The sequence below is a fragment of the Prunus dulcis genome, chromosome 2 (assembly GCF_902201215.1).
Source record: "Prunus dulcis chromosome 2, ALMONDv2, whole genome shotgun sequence".
Lineage (NCBI taxonomy): Eukaryota > Viridiplantae > Streptophyta > Magnoliopsida > Rosales > Rosaceae > Prunus > Prunus dulcis.
Window position 1 is genome coordinate 15387674 of NC_047651.1, and position 20730 is coordinate 15408403.

Sequence of the window (20730 nt, forward strand, 5' to 3'; positions counted from 1 at the left end):
TTTTAATTACCACCTACGCTTAATTAATTTGCGTTACCGTGATCAACTACAAGGCTGCATACATTGTTTTTCTAAGCAGCTTAATGATGAATTTTTAAATTTTCTGTTGCACGTACGCACAAACCCTTTTGTCATATAAACAATATTTTAAATTATAGGAGAGACTAATTAAAAGGCATTTAGCGTGGATGCTTACCAACTAATTAATCACCCATGAAGTGAAACATCTTCCTTAAAAGCATGGATCGAGTTCATATATAGTTTATAGCCTAGGCTAGCCCCATTGATTCCTAAACTTCATTTGATTAATCATGATTTTCAAACCTAGCCTCTCTAGCGGTCACTCAATTTTAGAGAACAATAGACTAAACCTCTCAAACACACAATTTATTAAACGGAAATAAATGAACTATTCGAATTCACACATGAACGTGAATTTTTTTATCTTTATGAGATATGTAGAGCTCATAATATAACATGGTATAAATAGTGACATTATTTAAGTTATTACCGAAATGAGAGTGAGGTTCGAAGAGTGAAATTTTTCCCAGAGTTACCTGCCTAGTTGCTTCATAATATTGCTTGTTAGCTCTTCAATATGCATGCATCAATAGTTTGCTTGGAAATAGAAAATTAATTCACCATCCATTGCTCCGTTGCTTGTAAAAGCAAAAGGACGTACTACATCAAAAAAGGTCATTCCCCTAGCTGCCTTTTGAATGTGACCATGATTTGATGATTAATTAATCATATAATAATAATCATAGTTAACTCGTGATTAAAAAAGTCATTAGTTAATTTGTCCAAGCTCCAAGAGGTAAAAAGGCAGGTAGGGGCTAGGAACAAGGAAGCACAACATGCAAATGGGTGCGATTAATTTACGCTATATCTCAAAGACAAGTGATATTAGAGTGTGCCTCGGTTTGAACAATTAGGCAGACAGTGGACACTAGCTTTCTTGATTTTGTTCTTTGTTTCACCTCTTGTGCATGCAGCCCCATTTTTCTATTATATATATATGTTTGAACCCTTCTACAATTGAAAGTAAAATTAGATCTCTTTGACTCTCTCTCTCTCTCTCTCTCTCTCTCTCTCTCTCTCTCTCATAATACAAACAAAAAAGAGAGTGAGCAGGCCCCCCATATATTTTGAAGAGGGTTGAGAGTTGCATCCCTTTCTCTGGTGGGTGTGTCTTGTGCCTTGGGACCCAACAATTGAAATTTGAGAGAAAATTGAAAGGACAAAGTAAGAGACCACCCATATCTACATTTTCTTTTCTACTACTCCTTACCCATACACCTCCATGTTCTTCTGCTAGACCTACCAAACCTCTTAAATCTTCTGATCAAATACCTGCATTTATTGCTCATTCTCTCCCTCTCTCTACATATACCTCCTCTCTGATCACTAGCTCTACTGCAAACACCCCCTCCCCAAGCGAGCTTTTCTCTCAGTATCCCTAATATTCCATTTGTTTGCATCCTTCTCTCTTAATATGTCAACAAGTCCTAGTGCTCATTGCCTTCTTCTTTTCCTTCTTTGCCTTTCTTTGCATGCATGTAATGCCCGGCGTCTCGGTGCGGTTGAGAAGAAGCCTGAAAACAAACTTCATCTCATCAACAAGGTAACATGTGCACCATGTTGTTTAATATGATTTCTTCAATTCTTTCAATTTGAGTGGCGGCACAACATAAATAGATGATGGGAAATAGAGTCTGATACTGGGTATCAATGTACAGTATCTGATACATTTTCGATACTATATTTGATATTTCGTTAATATTTTGTAATATCGACAATGTACCAGATACTGTAGATTGGTATATGATATTAATAAATCACTTGTCCAAATCTGAAATTTGGATTAAATTAAACCAATCCACTTAACTAGCTAGCTTTTGGGTTTTGTGCAGAGTACTAAAGAAAAGGGTTCTGATAACATTCCAGCTGTGGCAAAGGTGAAGTCTTTCTCATCAAAGGCAGCACCTGAAGTGGCAAAAGAACAAAGCACAGCAGAGACTCAAAGTGATAACAGTATCAACACTAAGGAGCCCACGCACACGAAAGCCAGTGATGTATCAAGAAAAACAAAGAGGTCGGCCTCAGGTGCTGTTGAACATCATCCAACAACTGTAGATGATGATGATGATAACAAGTCGTCTTTCGATTCGGTTTCATGGCGTGTTCCCCACAAGAAACGTGGAGTTCAGAGACAACCAGGGTTCAATCTGGACTACTCACCCCCAAAGACACACCCTCCTTCTCACAACTGATATATATTCTCATCATATATAACTACATGATCACCAGCTGATGACCCACCTTTTTTCTTGTTCTTGTTTCTTTCCCTTGCCTTTGCATTAATAATTAATACTAATATACACTTCTGTCTCTCTCTCTCAATGCAATGTTCCATCAACATATGTATGCATGTGGGAAGTTACGGTAGTGAAGAAAGCTTGTAGGGCCTCACAGTCCTCATAGCTAGCTAGGTTAAAATGCTTATTTACATATATTATATGACCGCATAACAAAAGTGGAAATTCTATGTGTTATCAGGCTTTTCATTTCATTAATTTACATCAGAGCAGCCTCTTATCATTTCATGTGGACTATCAGGATTTAAACAGGAAAATGTGAAAGAGTACTGCATGCATGCCTAACTATTCTAATTTCAGATGCTTGTGCTTTTGGTCAATGGTTCGGTAATTGAATAGCGCGCACCAGGAAACATATTAATTGATCGGCAAAAATATATAACTTAACTTACCTGCCCAATTTTAGCTTTTGGTAAAAAAATTGATGGTAAAGTTCAGGTTAATTTATGTCATGCAGACACTTAAAAAAAAAAAAAAGGGTCACTCCAATGGGAAAATGCCTTTACCGACCACAAAGTGCCCTTGCTAAAGGCGTTCCGTTTTGTAATGAGATCGGTAAGTTGTGTTTTTATTTAGAACATGTGTTGGGATCGACTTAATTGATTAATTTGTATATGTTCCTGCCCAGATCTTTGATATTTTCATGGTTTGATGGGCATGGAGCTCAAGAAACCTTCAATTCTGTGGACAATGAAGGTAAACAATGAATTGAAAGCATTAAATGATACATGGCCTTAAGCATTATCTAAGACATTGATGGGTCGGAGAGAGAGCATATATTTGCGGTGAGATATATATCAAGTGGTTGGTTGGCTCTGAATTAATGAGGGTGGCAATGGTAGTTTGATGACCCCACACTTCTAGTTGATGTTTATATGTTTCTTGCATGTTATTGCATTGGTATATATTTCCTTTGCGAGGAAGGGCTAGCAGTTAATGATCATCTGGTGAATGAGAGCTCCATATGCAAGCAAAGTTTTTCTTTCGCACAATATTAACACAAATTCGACCTGATTGATTTTGAATTGGATGTTCACATTCTAATATGGTATTGGAGCAGGTTATCCATATGTCATGGCCAACAACTTACCGTACTTTCACGTGTTATGCTTAAATGACGACACACGTGAAGAGTGTTGATGCCTTTCATAATTCTATAGAAAAACACACATACAAAATGACTCCACGGTTACTTAGCATACATCACCCTATCTTTCCTTTTTGGCGGGTCCTGACTCCTTGTGCCTTTTAGAGGTCGTTGACAATGCAATGAACTTCAAATCCATATCTTATTCATAAGTCTTTCTTTTCTATTTGTTGTGCCAAGAAAAGACAACAGTGAACCTTTTTCTACTGCTTGACCTTCATGCCTGCCTTATACATATTGTTCATACAACCAGCCCCTCGAAGTCCAGTTATTTTGATTAATTTATTATTCAACACAAAAATCTACTTAGGCATGCGCCATGTCCCAGACCCAGAGGACCCAGACCTAACCAGAGAGACATAAGATGCAACATTTTCAAGGGTGTCTCCAAAAACAGGCAATCTGTAGATGTGATTCAACTCAAAATTTTAAAATCCCCATAAACAATCTTTATGGCAACAAACATCCCATGTATCCCTAGTAGCCAAAATTCTTAACAAATCCATAAGTTGAAACCCAATGTGCCTCTTCCCCATGTGATCCAACGGCTCAAATTGCACTCCATGCTAATCCCCATCACATAACCTTGTTAATTTCTGTTCCTTGTTTGTTTGTTTTTTCGATTATTAATTTTTTTTAATCATTCATCCCAAAGAAAAAATAAATGAGAAAGAAAGAAGAAGAGGTGGGAAAAGTTTGCATTTTCCAAGATGAGATCATTTCTCTCTACTTGAGAAACCAGATTGAGGCTTCCTATACATTTTGTCTCCCAAGATTAAGTGGAGGCAGCCTAGTTTTACCAATTAATTATGCACTTTAATTTATTATTAAATTGGGCATTAAGTACTTTTGATGGATCGGTGCTCCTGGTTTTTATATTCTCAAGTCAAATGCTACGTTTGAAAATGGATGAGTGTAGATTCACACTCTTCTAATTACTGATATTTTATCACCGAATTCAACTTTAGATGTCAAATTACTGATATTTTGAAAATGGATGAGCATATTCTTACACGCTAGATGTCAAATTCACGAGTTACACTCAAATTTGTATCTTTTGAAATTTACGATTTTAATTTACGCTAGATATTAAATTGGTAACAAAATCTCTTCCAAGCCCAAAAAAATATCAATAAAAAGAAATTCCGCTGCCGGGATTCGAACCCGGATTAACAATTATCCATTTGTGAGTATTGCTACAGCGGATTTTGGTGATCATAAATAGATTAAAAAAACCTATATAAACGAATTTATGGAGCTAAAAAGCCCATTTATTTTTGCGTTGAATTTGGGTTTTTCCCAAAATGAGGTGGGCTGAGGAGCTGGGCCTTGGAGGTCTCAGGTGTGTGTATGTGAAACTTCTTCTTCGTTCACAATTTCCCGCCAAAACAACCTTTCCAAATTGAAAGAGAAACTCGAGATTTTCCAACAACCACAACCCACAACCCACAACGCATAAACCAAACAAGAGATTGAAAATTTCTGGAGAGAGGGAGAGAGATGGAGGTGAAGAAAGCAGGGGCGTCGTTGGATTCGGTGATCTCATTGTTCAACCGTCGGATCGCGGAGCTTCAAGACCTCGTCATTGCGCGAAACAGTAAGACCCGACCCGACCCAACTGCTACTCTGCTTTATTCAATTTCTCTAATCCCAGGCGTAAATCTGAGCTCTGAAGTGTCCACGTGGCAGTGTATCCGGAGAGCAGCGTCACTGATTTGTCGGCCGTTGACGCCGCAGTGAAGACCATGGAGCTTCAGGTTCAGGCCATCAAGGACCGCCTACGCGACGAAACCCTAGCCATCCCCAAAGCCAAAGTACCCCCTCTCTCCATCTCTCTCTCTCTCTCTCTCTCTCTCTCTCTCTCTCTCTCTCTCTCAAGTTTTCAATATTCGAAATTTGAATTTTCAAAAGGGGAAATTAAAAAATGAAGTAAAATTCTTAATCTTGCAACTAGGATTGTAAAAGAAAGGAATTTGATCATCTGGGTGTGTTTGGTACATATTTTGCCTGTATAATTCTCAGTGAATTACAATTAGATGTTATAATGTGATGGCAGAAACTCATCGATGCGGCGGTGAAGCAGCAAAAGAAATTGCAGGACCTGTCAAGTTATGTGCCCTCACATATTCCTGAAAGAATGTCTATGTTAGGTTTGGTTACTAATAGATGGTAAAACAAATTTCTCAGGCATCCATATGGATTAAGTAACTTTGGTTTGAGTTTGAAGTTTATTTGCATTTGATAGCTAGAGGATTTGTGTTGTGTTGTTTGTTTCAGTTTATTCCCCGAAGGCTCTCAACAAAACACCGGTTTCGGGTCGTTGAAGCTTGAGGAGGTGCCTGCAGCACTACCTAAGGTAATAAATGATGTGCAGAAAATTGCTTAGTATTTCTTATAGAGTGGCCCTTTTCTTCAGACTATTGGTGTATTGCTTAGGGTTGGGTACTATCATACTAAGATTGGATTTTTTTTGGTTCTTTTGTGCCCTTGGGAAATGATGTGCAGAAAATGATAATGGAAGACTGTTGCTCAGTTCTTTAGCTAGTTTGTTCTCGAACCATCTTTTTTTATATATTTCAGATACCATAGGAGGGTCATCTGTGCTTTCTATTTTTGTTAATTTCAGGAGAAAAAGGGTCGTTCCACTCCACCACTGTGGTTCATAACTGCTGAAGAGCTGGATTCCCTGTCAGGGTGAGTGAACTTTTCTTAATTTCTCTTACTTTATTTGTTAAGAGCGCGTCCCATCTTCACTGTATGCTTTTGAAAACAAAAGCTTACTTACATGATAGGTGCGTTCACATCTGAGTTGGGCATAGGCTGTCCAAATGGGACATCTCAAAATCAAGTTGTATAAATGTGACAGAGAGGTATAGTAATTGTGTAAATCTATGAGGTCGAACTCCTACATGTACAAACAAGTAATAGTATTGGACTTAAGCCTTGTCTCAAATGGTTAACAAGTAAAGTTGGTTGTCACGTCTTCTTCTAATTCCAGAGTAAAAATGAGTTAGATGACTTGTCGCTGTCACGTCTTCTTCTAATTCCAGAGTAAAAATGAGTTAGATGACTTGTCTGTCGACCTGATCTTAAAGTACTATACATCCACAAACTACAGACATTTCCTTTGTTGGGAACAAAAAGCTTCCCCTAGTATGCAAGTATGCAAAACAAAAACAAAAAAATGCTACGGGAATAAAATTGATGAAAAGCAAGAAATATGGCAATGCTAAAAAGGATTTAGAAGGTGTTCTCTTTCCATTCATACAGTTATCTCATAATATTATCCTTTCGTTTCATAAGAATGTTCCACCACTTCAAAATCTCTAACTCTTTCCAGCTATGATACACATACTATAACAATGAAGGTTTCCAATTTGAAACATAACTTTCTTTGTGTTGCCTTGGCATATAAGAGAATATGATAGCTCGTAATTCAATAGAACTGTGATATCTATTGGGTAATCCGATATTGTCTCCTTTTAATTTTTCCCCAATTTTCTTTCCATGGTGGATAGGTGATGGAAAATGAGTTCTTAGGTATCTAGTCCTTATTATTCACGTCATTTGGTTGCTCTAAGTATTTTTAGCTGCAGATACATGAGAGGAAGGCTCACTGTAGAAAAGATCAATGCAGCTATTAATGACATGGCAACATATGCTGAAGCAAATTCTCAGCTTATATCTGCCCCAAAGAAGAGGGTTTATGCTCCATCTCTTTGAGTTTTTGGTTTGTACATTAATGCTATTGCACAGGTCTCACTCTGGTGACCAATTATCATGCAGGTGGCAGGAGATAGTTGGGAAAAGGCCCTGGTAAGTGAACTTATAGCTTCTCAATGTTCTGGGGTTCCATTGGTGGCCAATTGGGCCCATGGGTTACAAAGTGGGAGATCGCTATCTCTCATCATATAAGCCTCTCCATCCTTGGAGGTGGGAATTGATCCCAGGTTAAAAGGGCATGCTTACTTCACTTTTCTCACGATTGAGGGCAGGCCACCTCATATTGTGTTGCTTACTATGCACTCTTCGAAATAAATATAAAAAAGAAGAAGAGAGAAATAGCAATGTCCTTTCCTCTGTCCCGTTCCAACACCATTGTGTTTTCTGTTGGTTATAAATGATGCGTCTAGTAGGGTTTTGGAATATGGGACTCTGTGATCTGTGTTACCATTTCAGTCAATGGGCATGTGGGCTGTCACTGCTGCTTAAGTAGTCATATTCCCGAGCATGGCATGTAATTGCTTACTTATGCCTTAGTATTCAATACCCACACTAAAATATGCAGGAACTGAGAGATATTGCAATGACAGAAGCAGTAAAGGGAAAACACTTCTTTCTCGAAACTGACATGAAGGGACCAGCCTTGAAGCCTGACAACACTGGAAAAGCAATACTAACTGTAAGTCTGTGCCTTATCTTTATTTTTCAAACTTTTATGATGTGAAAAACTAAAAAAGAAATTAGGACAAAAAATATCATAGTTCAATTAAGAAAACTACACTTTTTTTTTTACTTAACTTGAGTAAATATATTACCTTCCACGCTTCATGAACTACAAACTGAATACTTTATATTTTGGTCAAATTACCCTGGTATTTGTATCAATCTGCTGTACTTGATTTCTGTTATCTTTTTAGTTGAGACAAATGGAGTTAGCTAGTCATGTATGTAAGATAATCCTTGAGTATGATTTAGTTAATGGCTACATTCTCTTCTAGCAAAGAGGTCTTAAGTTCTGATCCTCCCTTCTGAATAAGTGATTAAACAAAAAGAGTTTCTGTGCTATATCCACTTGGAAGATGATGGCTTGACAAGTGCAAGGTTTTGCAATGGCATTTATCTTACATGCCTTGTTACTTTTGTTCAGTTACTTGAGTGAATAAAATTGAATCCTTGTGCATGCTGCATTACAGGTCCTTCGTCACCTTGGTCGTGTAAGCGAGACACGGATTGGGCCTCATCGAGTGATCATTCTTTTGAAGCGTCATTGACAGGGCCTGCTTTTTCAAAGAACTGGCGGTTTGGTTCTTAATCCGTTTCAAGTTTGAACACAACTGCAAGTTCTTACATTGCATCCAAGTTAATTCTGGCCTAACAATTTGTGGAACCTTGGAAATGGCAAGAAGCCGATGAGCTTTTTAGGCTGTGCTCAATTGGTTAAACTTATTTTTTATAGTTATGAAATTATTGGCTATTGGAGCTTTTTGTGAAGATCTTTCATTGATCTTGACATTACCACAATGTATTTCATTCTTGATCTCATGCTATATATAATACAACGGTGAAGGAAAAGTCTGATCCTGATCAATAATTATGCCAAAATCGATGAAGCGACAATAATACAACTAGAATACTCACATTCGGCTTATGGTTGAATTGGTTGAATTTTTGATAGACTAGTATGTCTGCCTTGCTTATGCTTTTATAGTGAAAAAGAATGCTGCGTACAGTCAATAGTAACAGTTTCTGCTAAGACTGCTCAAGGTGAGGTCAAATGGTATTAAGTTAAAACTTAGGATGATTAAATGTATATACATGATATATGCATAAGCTTCCATGGTTCACATGCTTTGTGTGTGCATATTGTACAGACATGATATTTTCTCGTATTGTTGACGGACTAGGTATGAGTGATCAGTAATGTTCTTATAACGTATACATTGTATGAGTAATGTTTTCTTTTGAGGCTTTTTAATGTGTGGTCAAATTCACAGTATCACAACATAATTGTATTTATCATTTCCCTTATAAATACGTATGTTGTATAGAGGGAACATGTGTCTTTACATAGTGTGAGAGTTTATATTGGGTTCCTCTTTATAAAGTCACCATAAATTGATAAAAAGTTAGATACGTGACTTTTATGGTAAGATTAGCATGACTCATATCATGTACATTGTTTTCTAATGACTACGACTTAAGTCATTCAATTTAACACACCGCATACTTAATAAACAAATGAACTAAAAGGTGATCATAACTTCTCAACATTGTATCAATAAGGAGGGGAAAAAAGGGTGTTGTTTCATCTCTCATGTCAACATAATTAGTTCTTCCACAACGAGAAATTTGAGAGTTTGAGAGTGGTGTAATCTATAAGGATTGAGATAGGTTTAAAGTGCATCGTTGTCACATGTGCCCTGTTTGAGCTCATAATTTGGTATGTTTTGATCTCGATACTGATCATGATTTGATTTGGTTTGAGGAACCTCTTGTTTTGATTCAGAACTTGATTGTATTGTTACTTAAGTTTGTTCAATGCAATATAGTTTTTCTTCAAAAAGAGAGAAAAAAAAAACTGAATGCAATGTTGGACTATTTTGGTTAGTTGGGTGGGATATTGGAGAATGCTAAAGTATTTCAAGTTTGAATAACAAGAAGACTGCCACCTGTATTTATGGTTTAGCTATATAGATTGTCACGTGTCTCAGTTACCGTTCATTGTATACATCAACTCTTTCTCCGTAATTTATTAAACAAGATCATATCAAATATGGTGGATGATATTCATTTTTTCGCAACTCAATTGGACATTGGTGTAGTGGTTCACCAACATTGGTGGAGCAATTGCTTGGCTCTTTCTTTGGCACAATTTGGTCTGAAAGCACAAACTTTTGCTTTTGGGAATATATCGCTGCAAGCTGGTTGTCACCGCTCTTGGAAAAGGATTTAGAGAATAGTTAGAATGTTTTTCTAAAATAGTTTTTTAAGATGTTGCGGTACTCTTTTTTTTATATCTAATTTTCCTCTATTGGGAGTTTTCAACGCAAGGTTATCCGGTCTGCAAGGAATTCTTGTACTTGGCTGCTTATTGAATGAAGTTTTTCACCTTCTTGATAATTTTAAAAAAAAAAAAAAAGTATTCCAGTATTATACGATAATGGCTCTCACCTTATGATAAGAGACTCCACAAATGTCTTTCAATTAAAAAGTAATATATTACTGGGAGATTCACTATTATACCTAATATAGGAGCCCAAATGATAAAAAATCATATATGAAATGGACTTTAGAAACACATCCAAAATCCATTTACAATATAACAAAAAGGCTTATAACTTCTTTTAAATTACAAAACTGCCATTGATTTCTTAAAACAAACCCAACTTCAAAACCTCATAAAAAAGCTTAAAACACTTAATAGGGCATCAAAGTAATTTAATAATCAAAATTAAATTCAATAGGGTCAACTATCATTTTTTGAGTTTTTTTTGGGTTTGTTTATAGAAATTAAATAGTGTAGGATTTATTTATAATTTTAGTCATAAAAATGGGTATATAACTAAATATCTCTTTATTAAAACCAAACAAACCAAGAGGCAGCCCAAGGCATACCCAACAAATTTACAACCAACCAGCTCAAAGCTGAAAAAGTGAGAAACAACATAAAGGTCCAACAAGTTAATCAGGACCTAACAACGACAAAACCTAACCAAAGCTGAAAACTAAAAACAAAACTAGACCTAGCTGATGCAAAAACCAATACCTTGCTCATCATTAGGTAAAAATCAAAGAGTGAATTAATCCGAAAATTAAACACAGCATTGCCAGAAACGTCATCCCCAGGAAGGATAACAAGATGAGAGCATGGATGCTGCTTAGTCTTTGCCCTGTTGTCATTCTTTTTCTTCTAGGAGCAAGTGCTTCTCGACGAGCATACATGGTTAATTCTTTCTGATATGAACAAGTAATTACTATTCTCTAATTATGATTGAACAAACAACCTGGCTCTCATGTTATTTATAAGCAAGTAAGATGGCTATGATCATCGGAGTCCTTTTAGGAAAAGATTAAGAAATTTAAGTTCATCAAATTAGGATTTGCTGGCTAATACTTGAAAAACAAGGAATCAAATCCTTTTTGTACTTTGTTTTCCACTTTATTAATCTAATCAAATTATAAATTTATTTGAAAGCCAGCCTAATAAATCTATGTTTTATTCTTAGCTATAAACATTAACCTAAACGCGTTTTTGATGTCCCATATGGATTCCAAAATTAGATCGAAAGTTGTAGGGGCAAATTTTGGTAATTGAAATTAGTGTTTTGTGCTTTGATTTCATAACCACGTTTGTTCATGTTTAAATTGTTTCTGAGAATCATGCCTACGTGTGCCCCTTTGCCATGTAATTTGTTCATATGTGACGTGAACTTTTACTGTACTTTTTTTTTTGGTTACCCAAACAACAAAATTGACTGCATTAAATGAAGCACATCGCATTCGTATCTATAGTTTCACTGGTCGACATTAATGAAAATTCTCTTGTCTCTTTGTTGTATTATAGATCATGATGAAGATTGAGCTCAACCTCTGGTCGACATTATTTGTCTAGCTAAATAGTGGACCTTGTGTGGCAAGCAGCAATTGAGGTATGAACAAAGATGCTAAATTGAGGTATTTTGTCTGATGGGTCGCATTTTCCCTATCTTTATGCATAAGATATTTTTCACTACCTATGAAATCTGGGATTTGTGCATGAAAGCATCCTTCCCAAAAGAATTTAGATTTCATGGATGGATTGTTTTATTTTTATTTTTTTCAATGAACCATAATAATTAAATTTTGATACAGAGAAATCCATATAGTTTGTTCATTGATCTTGACACTACCAACAATATTTCTATTCTTGATCTCATGCTATATACAAGGGCGAAGGAAAGGTCTGACCCTTATCAATAATGGTGCTGAAATTGATGAGCTACTAGGCCATGTTTGGTGACTGGGATTGGATTGAATTATGAGGTAGAATTGAATTGCAATGGATTGAAATGATAACACTAATCCAATGATGTGTTTGATACTACACGTGATTAAGGGGTTGGATGAATTGAAATGTGCTATATTACATGACTTAGTAGGATTTGATATAATTCAATCCAACTTGATCCCCACCTTTTGGTAGTATTCATAATCCTTGATGTATAACATATGGCGGAAGCAATCGAAGAGGAGCTGGAGTGACGCACGTGCAAGGGTAAATCGGGCAAATTGAAGATTTGGGCTTCGAGCTCAGAATCGAGCCCATAACCCATCGATTTGAAAAGAATGACGTCATGAGTAAAACTGATTGCTTAACTATGCGTACGGGTTTTTTCGGGCATCTGAGATCGTTTAGTTTCCCGAAATCCAGTTTTAAAGGTTTTACAATTTTTGGAAGCTTTGTTATTTTTTCTATTTTAATTCCTTGTTTATTCCTTAGGTTTCTAGGAGTATTCAAACAGATTTTACTCGTGGCTATTCTATTTTGTTATTCTAATTTATGAAATAAACTTCAAGGTTTCCTCATATCTTCCTGGTGGATTCCAAAGTTACATGTTTTAGGCTAAGGTTTTTGCCAATCTATTGTCAGGCTACGTCAATCCTACTACATTTTCGCTTTAGTAGGATTAGACATAATCCAATCCATGTTGTTGTTAGGCCACCAAACATTTGACTAGAATTATGAATCATATCTACATAATCCAACTCACTAAGCAAGCCCCTAGAATATTCATACATTTTCGGCTTATGCTTGAATTGGTTATTTCAAAGAAGTATGTATTTTTGCTTTAAAAAAAAAAAAAAATTTGTGTTCACAGAAGGTTTAACTTCAAAATATAATTATCCATCTTGTATACAAATTCTACAAAATATCCTTAGTTAATAAAAAGGAAGAAGTCATCGATCCCGAACAAGGTTAAAGTGTTCTGTTGGAAGCTTGCCCATGATATTGTGCTCACCAAGGAGAACTTGATGAAGAGAGAGGTGGCGGTTTTTCCTCTGAGTGTTGTGTGTGTGTGTGTGTGTGGAGGGGGGGGGGGGGGGGAGGGGGGGAGAATAGGAATCAGAACCTTGATGCAGATGGTCTTAAGGGAGAAAGAAGGGGAAGTACGGGATTTGATATTGTTGACTTTGTGGCTATCTGGACAAATCGCAATAACAAATTTTGGAATGGTAACAAAAGAGCCCTCAAGAAATTGGTGCTTTTGCAATTGGATGCAGAGAGGGCTCCTACAAGGATAGATCCAGGATTTGAAAATAGGGTGGGCTAAATTTACCTTACATACAAACTTAGAAAACTTGACGATACTGGTGAATTTCATTTAAGTATGAATTTTAAGGTCAATTAACAATTACATGATAAACTTCTCCATGAAAGGAAAAGAATTGAAAGCATTAATTTATCATCCATTACAAAAGAAGAAGAAAAAAAACTGAAGCATTTTAATCTATCTAGAGCCAAGCCAACTTGGAAAATAAAAATGAAAAGAAGGCTGCCAAAATTTATAAGAAAAAAAATGAATTAACCTTTTATGTACACTAGAAAAGGTTAAAAAAAAATTGGACAGAAAAAAGTAGTGTGTTTTCTAAAAAGGCTGAGTATTAAATATTAATGTGGGGTTAGTATTTATTTTACGTACTGCCACACTTGTGGGATTAGTTAACTAAAGAACAAAAAAGAGATTTTCTGTGACTGGGATCACTGGGATGGGGTGTATGGAGGTGTGCTTTGTTGGACTAAGTATTAATATTGGACTAGGGTCACCCGGGCTATAGCCCATATTAACATGGACGTAGGACTGTCCCTGAGCTTGCACGAGAAAGTTGAAGGAGAAAATTGGTGATAACCATATTCCATGGCTGCCCCGTCCGAGTGGATGTGTTAAGGTAAATTTTGATGGGGCGGTGGGAGAGGCTGGAGGTGTAGGAATGGTGGTGCGTGATGAGAGGCAGTTTGTGGCTGCTGCTGTGGTGCACACTGCGCAGGCTTTAGTGGCTGGTGACACTGAGGCTTATGCGCATGCGGCAAGAGAGGCTGTGAGCCTGTGATGCTTGCACAGAAATTTGGGCTGCAAAATGTAATTTTTCGAAGGAGATTGCATGCAAGTAATCACAGCCCTCGCACAACCGGATGAAGACCAATCCTATTTTGGTAGTTAATTGAAAATATAAAAACCCTGGTTAAAGACCACAGTGGGTTTAGTTTTATGTTCACGGCATCAAGCTAACGAAGTGGCTCATAGACTTGCTAGGTGTGCTCTTTCTTGTAAGTCTACAATTGAGTAGTTTGAAGAACCACTAGATATTATTAAGGACACTTCGATTAATGTTTGTAATCGGGATAACATATATATTTATCAGTAATGTTTCCTTACGATGCTTTTTAAATTCACAATATCACAACTAAATACATATGTTGTACAGAGGAAATATATGTCTTTACGTAGTGTGAGATTTATAGTGGGATCCTATTTACAAACTTCATAAATTGATAAAAAGTTAGATACGTGACTTTTTATGGTAAGATTAACATGACTCATATCATATACATTGTTTTCTAATGACTCTGACTTAAGTCATTCAATTTAACACACTGCATACCTAATAAACAAATGAACCAAAAGGTGATCATAACTTCTCAACATTGTAACAATGAGGAGGGGGAAAAAGGTGTTGTTTCAACTTCATTTCTCCCATGTCAACACATATATATAAAATTAGTTTTTCCTGAACGAGAAGTTGGAGACTTGAGTGGTGGGGCATATTGGAACATTAGAGCTCAAACTGAGTGATTCATCTCTGCTTGGTGTAAGCTATGAGGATTGAGATAGGTTCCAAAGTGCATCGTTATTGTCTCATGTGACCGGTACTTGCAATGATGTAGCTCATAGTTTGGTATGTTTTGATCTCAATACTGATCATGATTAGGTTTGGTTTGAGGAACCTCTTGTTTTGATTTAGAATTTGATTGTAAACCTCTTGTTTTGATTCAGAATTTGATTGTATTGTTACTTAAGTTTGTTCAATGCAATATAGTTTATCTTTAAAAAGAGAGAGAAAAAAAAATAACTGAATGTAATGTTGGACTATTTTAGTTAGTTGGACGGGATATTGGAGAAAGCTAAAGTATTTTAAGTTTGAATACATGCTAGTTTAGAGTCACAACAAAAAATATCTTCTACATGATCAGTGATAGAGTCAGAAATTGAGGTTAGAGAGGATCCTCTTGTAAAATATAAAATAAAGAGAATGAGAGCATCTTGAAAATCATTTTCAGACTCCTTGACCAATATGGCCTAAAGTAAAAATCAATAAATAAGCTTTAAATTACAGCTTTCACAAGTTCTGATTGTTGTATATATAAAACCCTTGTATCCTCTTTCAATATTCAATTTAACTCAATTCATACACACAACATTAAATTATTTAAGAAAAAGAGAGAGAGAGTTGAGAGTTGAGTGTTGAGTAGGGGCCTCGGACCCCTCAGATCCCCACATGGCGCCATCACTGTACATGACATGACATTTCTCTGGGTGTCATTGTTCTATACATCGTTTTCTTCTAACAGATTCATGGCCTTGACCCATCTCTAGGTTTACACTACTGAACTGAATAGTCTGGATTCTATATGGAGACAAATTTCTTCATTTGATAATGTATATATTTTTATAAAATAAATCATATTTATTTTCCAATTGTAAATATTTTTCACACATTTTATTACTGTTAGAAATTACAATTGACAAATACGATATACGATTTTCCATGTATTCCTTCCCATGTATTATTTTTTCCATTGCCTACCCCATTGGATCTCAGTCTCCACCGTAAGAATAAGTTTAGGATTTGTAGGGAATAAAGAGAAAACGAAATCATCATTTTTTTTTTTTGGCCCTAGAAAACACTCTGTCTACCTTTTATCAAAGGGCCGTAAGTGTTTTCAAGCAGGTTTACCAAGTGGTTGTGGCCCTCCCTTTCTCTCTACTTGACATCTAGTATTGAAATAGGATTGTCTTTCCTCCCAATGTAACAAAAAAGAGAAAGGGTATAAGCGGTATTTTCTTTCTTCTTCTACCATATCAACTAAAGCGTAAGCAGTGAAATTGGAGTTATGAATTTATAACCTATGGATAATGAAACCAAGTATTTCTACAGAATATAAATTTATGGGTAATTAATCTACTTATATATTATCCGAAGTTATATCACATAACAAAATTCCATTATTATACAATAATGGCTCAAACCTTAGGACAAGAAACAGCACAAATGTCTTTCAATTAAAAAGTAATAAATAAATAAAAGTAAATTCATTAAAACCAAACAAACCAAGAGGCAGCCCAAGGCATACCCAACAAATTTACAACCAACCGGCTCAAAGCTGAAAAAGTGAGAAAGAATATAAAGGTCCAGCAAGTTAATCAGGACCTAAAACAACAACAAAACCTAACCAAAGCTGAAAACTGAAAACAAAACTAGACCTAGCTGATGCAAAAGCCAAAACCTTGCTCATCGTTAGGTAAAAATCAAAGAGTGAATTAATCCGAAAATTAAACACAGCATTGCCACAAACGTCATCCCCATGAAGGATAATAAGATGAGAGCATGGATGCTGCTTAGTCTTTGCCCTGTTGTCATTCTTTTTCTTCTTGGAGCAAGTGCTTCTCGACGAGCATACATGGTTAATTCTTTCTGATATGAACAAGTAATTACTATTCTCTAATTATGATTGAACAAACAACCTGGCTCTCATGTTATTTATAAGCAAGTAAGATGGCTATGATCATCGGAATCCTTTTAGGAAAAGATTAAGAAATTTAAGTTCATCTCAAATTAGGATTTGCTGGCTAATACTTGAAAAACAAGGATTCGAATCCTTTTTATACTTTGTTTCCACTTTATTAATCTAATCAAATTATAAATTTAATTGTAAGCCAGCGAAATAAATCTATGTTTTGTTCTGAGCTATAAACACATTAACCTAAACGCTTTTTTGATGTCCCATATGGATTCCAAAATTAGATCCAAAGTTGTAGTTGCAAGTTTTGTTAATCAAAATTAGTGTTTTGTGCTTTGATTTCAAAACCACATTTGTTCATGTTTAACCATTGTTTATGAGAATCATGCCAACGTGTACCCTTTGTCATGTAATTTGTTCATATGTGAGGTGAATTTTTACTGCACTTTTTTTTTTTCCGATTACCCAAACAACAAAATTAACTGCACTAAATGAAGCACATCTTATCTATCGTTTCACGGGTCGACATTAATGAAAATTCTCGTCTCGTTCTTCGTTGTAATATAGATCTTGATGACGATTGAGCTCGAACTTTGGTCGACATTATTTGGCTGGCTAAATAATGGACCTTTGAATTTGATTGAGGCATTTTGTCTTGTTTTTGTCTGATAAGTTGCTTTTTCATAGCTTTACGCATCAGATATTTGTCACTACCCAGCCTGGGCCGCGAGGACTATAGCCTAGGGCCCCAAATAATGTTTTTTTGGTAATCTATATATATTATTAATATTTGTTTAGGTCTATAATTAAGTAAAAAAGAAAATACATACATGTGCAAAACAAAAAATTCGTTCTTGTTAAACTATGATTAAGGGAAAAAAGCTTCATTCTAATTTATTCCCTTTCCCCATCAAAAGTAATAATAATTAAAGCTTCCTAGAAATCTGGGATTAGTGCATGAAAGCTTCCTTCCCAAAAGAATTAAGATTTCATGGATGGATTGTGATTTTTTTTAATGAACCATAATAATTAAATTTTGATATAGAGAAATTCATATTGTTTGTCTTGTGACTAAAGAATAAAAAAATATTTTCACCAAAAAAAAAAAGAAAAAAAAAAGAAAAACAAAATATTGACAGTGGAGAACCATTTATCTTCTGGGTGTGAAGCCAGTGAGCAAGTAGAACGGAAGGTTCCAGTTTGATTTCCAGTTTGATTGTTGTCGACACATTTGGTAGTTTACTAGTTTTCATAACATAATTACTCCTTGTTGTGAAAGTGATATCTCTCATTATGAATTCGGTGGTAAAGAGCATCTATCTACACAACCAAGATAGGTGCTTCATGTTGTCAAAGTGATATCTCTTACTCGTCCAGAGGCTCGTCGTTCAGTGATAGAGAGCTATCTACACACTCAAAATCGATGTCGACTGGTAACTCCCTTTAGTAGAAGGAGAACCTTGATTCTTGGAAGTATTTCGCAAAATAAGGACACGATCAAGATGTGTAAACCTTCTTTGCCTAATAAGAACACGGGAGTCCTTTGTTTTGGTGCCATAGATTAGAAAGCACAAAATTCAGAATGCTCCAAATTTGAATATGACCTATTGCTACCCAGAACAGTGTACGCTGTCTGCACACATGGGGGGGGTGTCTTTGACGAATTTATATATATATTTTTTCAGGAAAAGAAAGTTTTTTTTGAAGTCAGAGAAAAAGAAAGTCTATAAATACCCTAATTGTGTTCACTATATCCACCACCTCCATCTACAAGTTAAAGCAAGTATATATTTCAATCAGGCACTTCACCGCCTGAGGGGAATTTAGTTCTAAAATGGCTTCTCCTAATGCATTTGCAACTTTTGCTCTTCTTCTCTCCCTTACCCTTGTGTTGTTCACTACAGTGAGTTCAAATGATCATGTTCCTAATTGTCCACCAACACCACCAAAATCCCCAAAACACCCTCCCCCTTCAACCCCAAAACCAAAACACCCTCCCCCCTCAACCCCAAAACCAAAACACCCTCCTCCCTCAACCCCAACCCCAAAATGCCCTCCCCCAGCCCCAAAACCACCTCCCCCAACTCCGAAACAACCTCCTCCAACCCCAAAATGCCCTCCCCCAACCCTAACTCCAAAACAACCTCCTCCAACCCCAAAATGCCCTCCTCCCTCAACCCCAACCCCAACACCAACACCAACGCCAACTCCAACTCCAACCCCAACCCCAACTCCAACCCCAACTCCAACCCCAACACTAACACAATCTCCTCCAATCCCAACACCAACACCAACACCAACCTCAACCCCAACGCCAACTCCAACCCCAAACCCAACCCCAACGCCAACGCCAACGCCAACGCCAACGCCAACTCCAATCCCAATGCCAACCCCAACACCAACTCCAATCCCAATGCCAACCCCAACCCCAACACAATCTCCTCCAACCCCAACCCCAATACCAGCACCAACCCCAACGCCAACGCCAACTCCAACCCCAACTCCAACGCCAACTCCAACCCCAACCCCAACACAATCTCCTCCAACCCCAACCCCAATACCAACACCAACCCCAACCCCAAACCCAACCCCAACCCCAACACAATCTCCTCCAACCCCAACCCCAATACCAACACCAACCCCAACCCCAACTCCAACTCCAACGCCAACTCCAACCCCAACCCCAACCTCAACGCCAACACCAACACCAACACCAACTCCAACCCCAACCCCAACCCCAACTCCAACAGCAACCCCAACCCTAACCCCAACGCCAACCCCAACCCCAACACAATCTCCTCCAACCCCAACCCCAATACCAACACCAACCCCAACCCCAACGCCAACGCCAACACCAACACCAACACCAACCCCAACCCCAAACCTAACCCCAACCCCAACGCCAACCCCAACCCCCACACAATATTCTCCAACCCCAACGCCAACGGCAACTCCAACGGCAACCCCAACCCCAACCCCAACCCCAACCCCAACCCTAAGCCCTAGCCCTAGCCCTAGCCCTAAAGCCTCTTGCCCTAAGGACACCCTTAAGCTAGGGGTATGTGGCGATTTGTTGAATGACTTGGTGCACCTTGTTGTGGGGACCCCACGAAAGACCCCTTGTTGTAGCCTCATTGCGGGTCTTGCTGATGTTGATGCTGCTGTTTGCCTTTGCACTGCCATTAAGGCCAACGTTTTGGGCATCAATCTTAATGTGCCAGTTTCCTTAAGCTTGCTTTTGAATTACTGTGGTAAGTCTGTCCCAACAGACTTCCAATGCGCTTAGTGGTGTCATGATCATGAAGGTTGCAAGCCTTGGTCTTGTCCTTAACAAGCCCTTGCCAGGAAAATGGATTCAACTTCAAGCCCAGGGATAGTGGAAAATGCAGCTACAGCAACAACTCCAAACGTGGCAAACTAGTCCCAAAAACCCTCACTGCTTTGCCTCATCTATGATTATTATATATATAATTTCTATATATTATGTATGTGTTTATGTTTGTTGTTGTATTATTACAGTATGGGAATGAGGTATCTTTGAAAATAAGAAGATTATGTGTAGTTTCATTTCAGCTTATAAGGAAGGTTAGCTACAATTTCTTATAAACTCTCTGCTTAATTGTTTAATTACGACTTAAATAGTGGTGGATCCAGGAATATCATTCGGGGATCGACATGTAAAAGCTCACAAATATTTTGGGACG

General features: G+C 37.1%; 3 protein-coding genes across 3 annotated transcripts; all 3 read left to right on the forward strand.

Annotated features, from left to right (window-relative positions):
- Positions 1 to 1234: 1234 nt before the first annotated feature.
- LOC117619480 lies at positions 1235 to 2401 on the forward strand. Its single transcript, XM_034349451.1, has 2 exons — positions 1235 to 1624; positions 1914 to 2401. Exons 1-2 carry the CDS (start codon positions 1496 to 1498, stop codon positions 2271 to 2273), a joined length of 489 nt encoding a protein of 162 aa, XP_034205342.1. The 5' UTR covers positions 1235 to 1495; the 3' UTR covers positions 2274 to 2401.
- Positions 2402 to 4900: 2499 nt separating this feature from the next.
- Positions 4901 to 8850, forward strand: LOC117618910 (spindle and kinetochore-associated protein 1 homolog). Its single transcript, XM_034348676.1, has 9 exons — positions 4901 to 5122; positions 5215 to 5339; positions 5582 to 5694; positions 5803 to 5881; positions 6152 to 6219; positions 7122 to 7227; positions 7312 to 7341; positions 7814 to 7927; positions 8442 to 8850. The coding sequence occupies exons 1-9, from the start codon at positions 5026 to 5028 to the stop codon at positions 8517 to 8519; spliced, it is 810 nt and encodes a 269-aa protein (XP_034204567.1). The 5' UTR covers positions 4901 to 5025; the 3' UTR covers positions 8520 to 8850.
- A 5367-nt stretch (positions 8851 to 14217) lies between these two features.
- Positions 14218 to 20633, forward strand: LOC117618241 (pEARLI1-like lipid transfer protein 1). Its single transcript, XM_034347840.1, has 3 exons — positions 14218 to 14325; positions 19362 to 19669; positions 20051 to 20633. Exons 1-3 carry the CDS (start codon positions 14218 to 14220, stop codon positions 20310 to 20312), a joined length of 678 nt encoding a protein of 225 aa, XP_034203731.1. The 3' UTR covers positions 20313 to 20633.
- The last annotated feature ends 97 nt before the right edge of the window (positions 20634 to 20730 follow it).

Excerpts from the sequence above, each read along its gene's own strand:
- LOC117618241 (XM_034347840.1), top strand. The coding sequence starts at position 14,218 with ATGGTGGTGCGTGATGAGAGGCAGTTTGTGGCTGCTGCTGTGGTGCAC. Across the intron at positions 14,326-19,361 it reads CGCATGCGGCAAGAGAGGCT|ACCCCAACGCCAACGCCAAC; the intron begins GTGAGCCTGTGA and ends ACCCCAAACCCA. Across the intron at positions 19,670-20,050 it reads CCAATACCAACACCAACCCC|AGCCTCTTGCCCTAAGGACA; the intron begins AACCCCAACTCC and ends CCCTAGCCCTAA.
- LOC117618910 (XM_034348676.1), top strand. The coding sequence starts at position 5,026 with ATGGAGGTGAAGAAAGCAGGGGCGTCGTTGGATTCGGTGATCTCATTG. Across the intron at positions 5,882-6,151 it reads TGCCTGCAGCACTACCTAAG|GAGAAAAAGGGTCGTTCCAC; the intron begins GTAATAAATGAT and ends TGTTAATTTCAG. Across the intron at positions 6,220-7,121 it reads GAGCTGGATTCCCTGTCAGG|ATACATGAGAGGAAGGCTCA; the intron begins GTGAGTGAACTT and ends TTTTAGCTGCAG.
- LOC117619480 (XM_034349451.1), top strand. The coding sequence starts at position 1,496 with ATGTCAACAAGTCCTAGTGCTCATTGCCTTCTTCTTTTCCTTCTTTGC. Across the intron at positions 1,625-1,913 it reads AACTTCATCTCATCAACAAG|AGTACTAAAGAAAAGGGTTC; the intron begins GTAACATGTGCA and ends GGTTTTGTGCAG.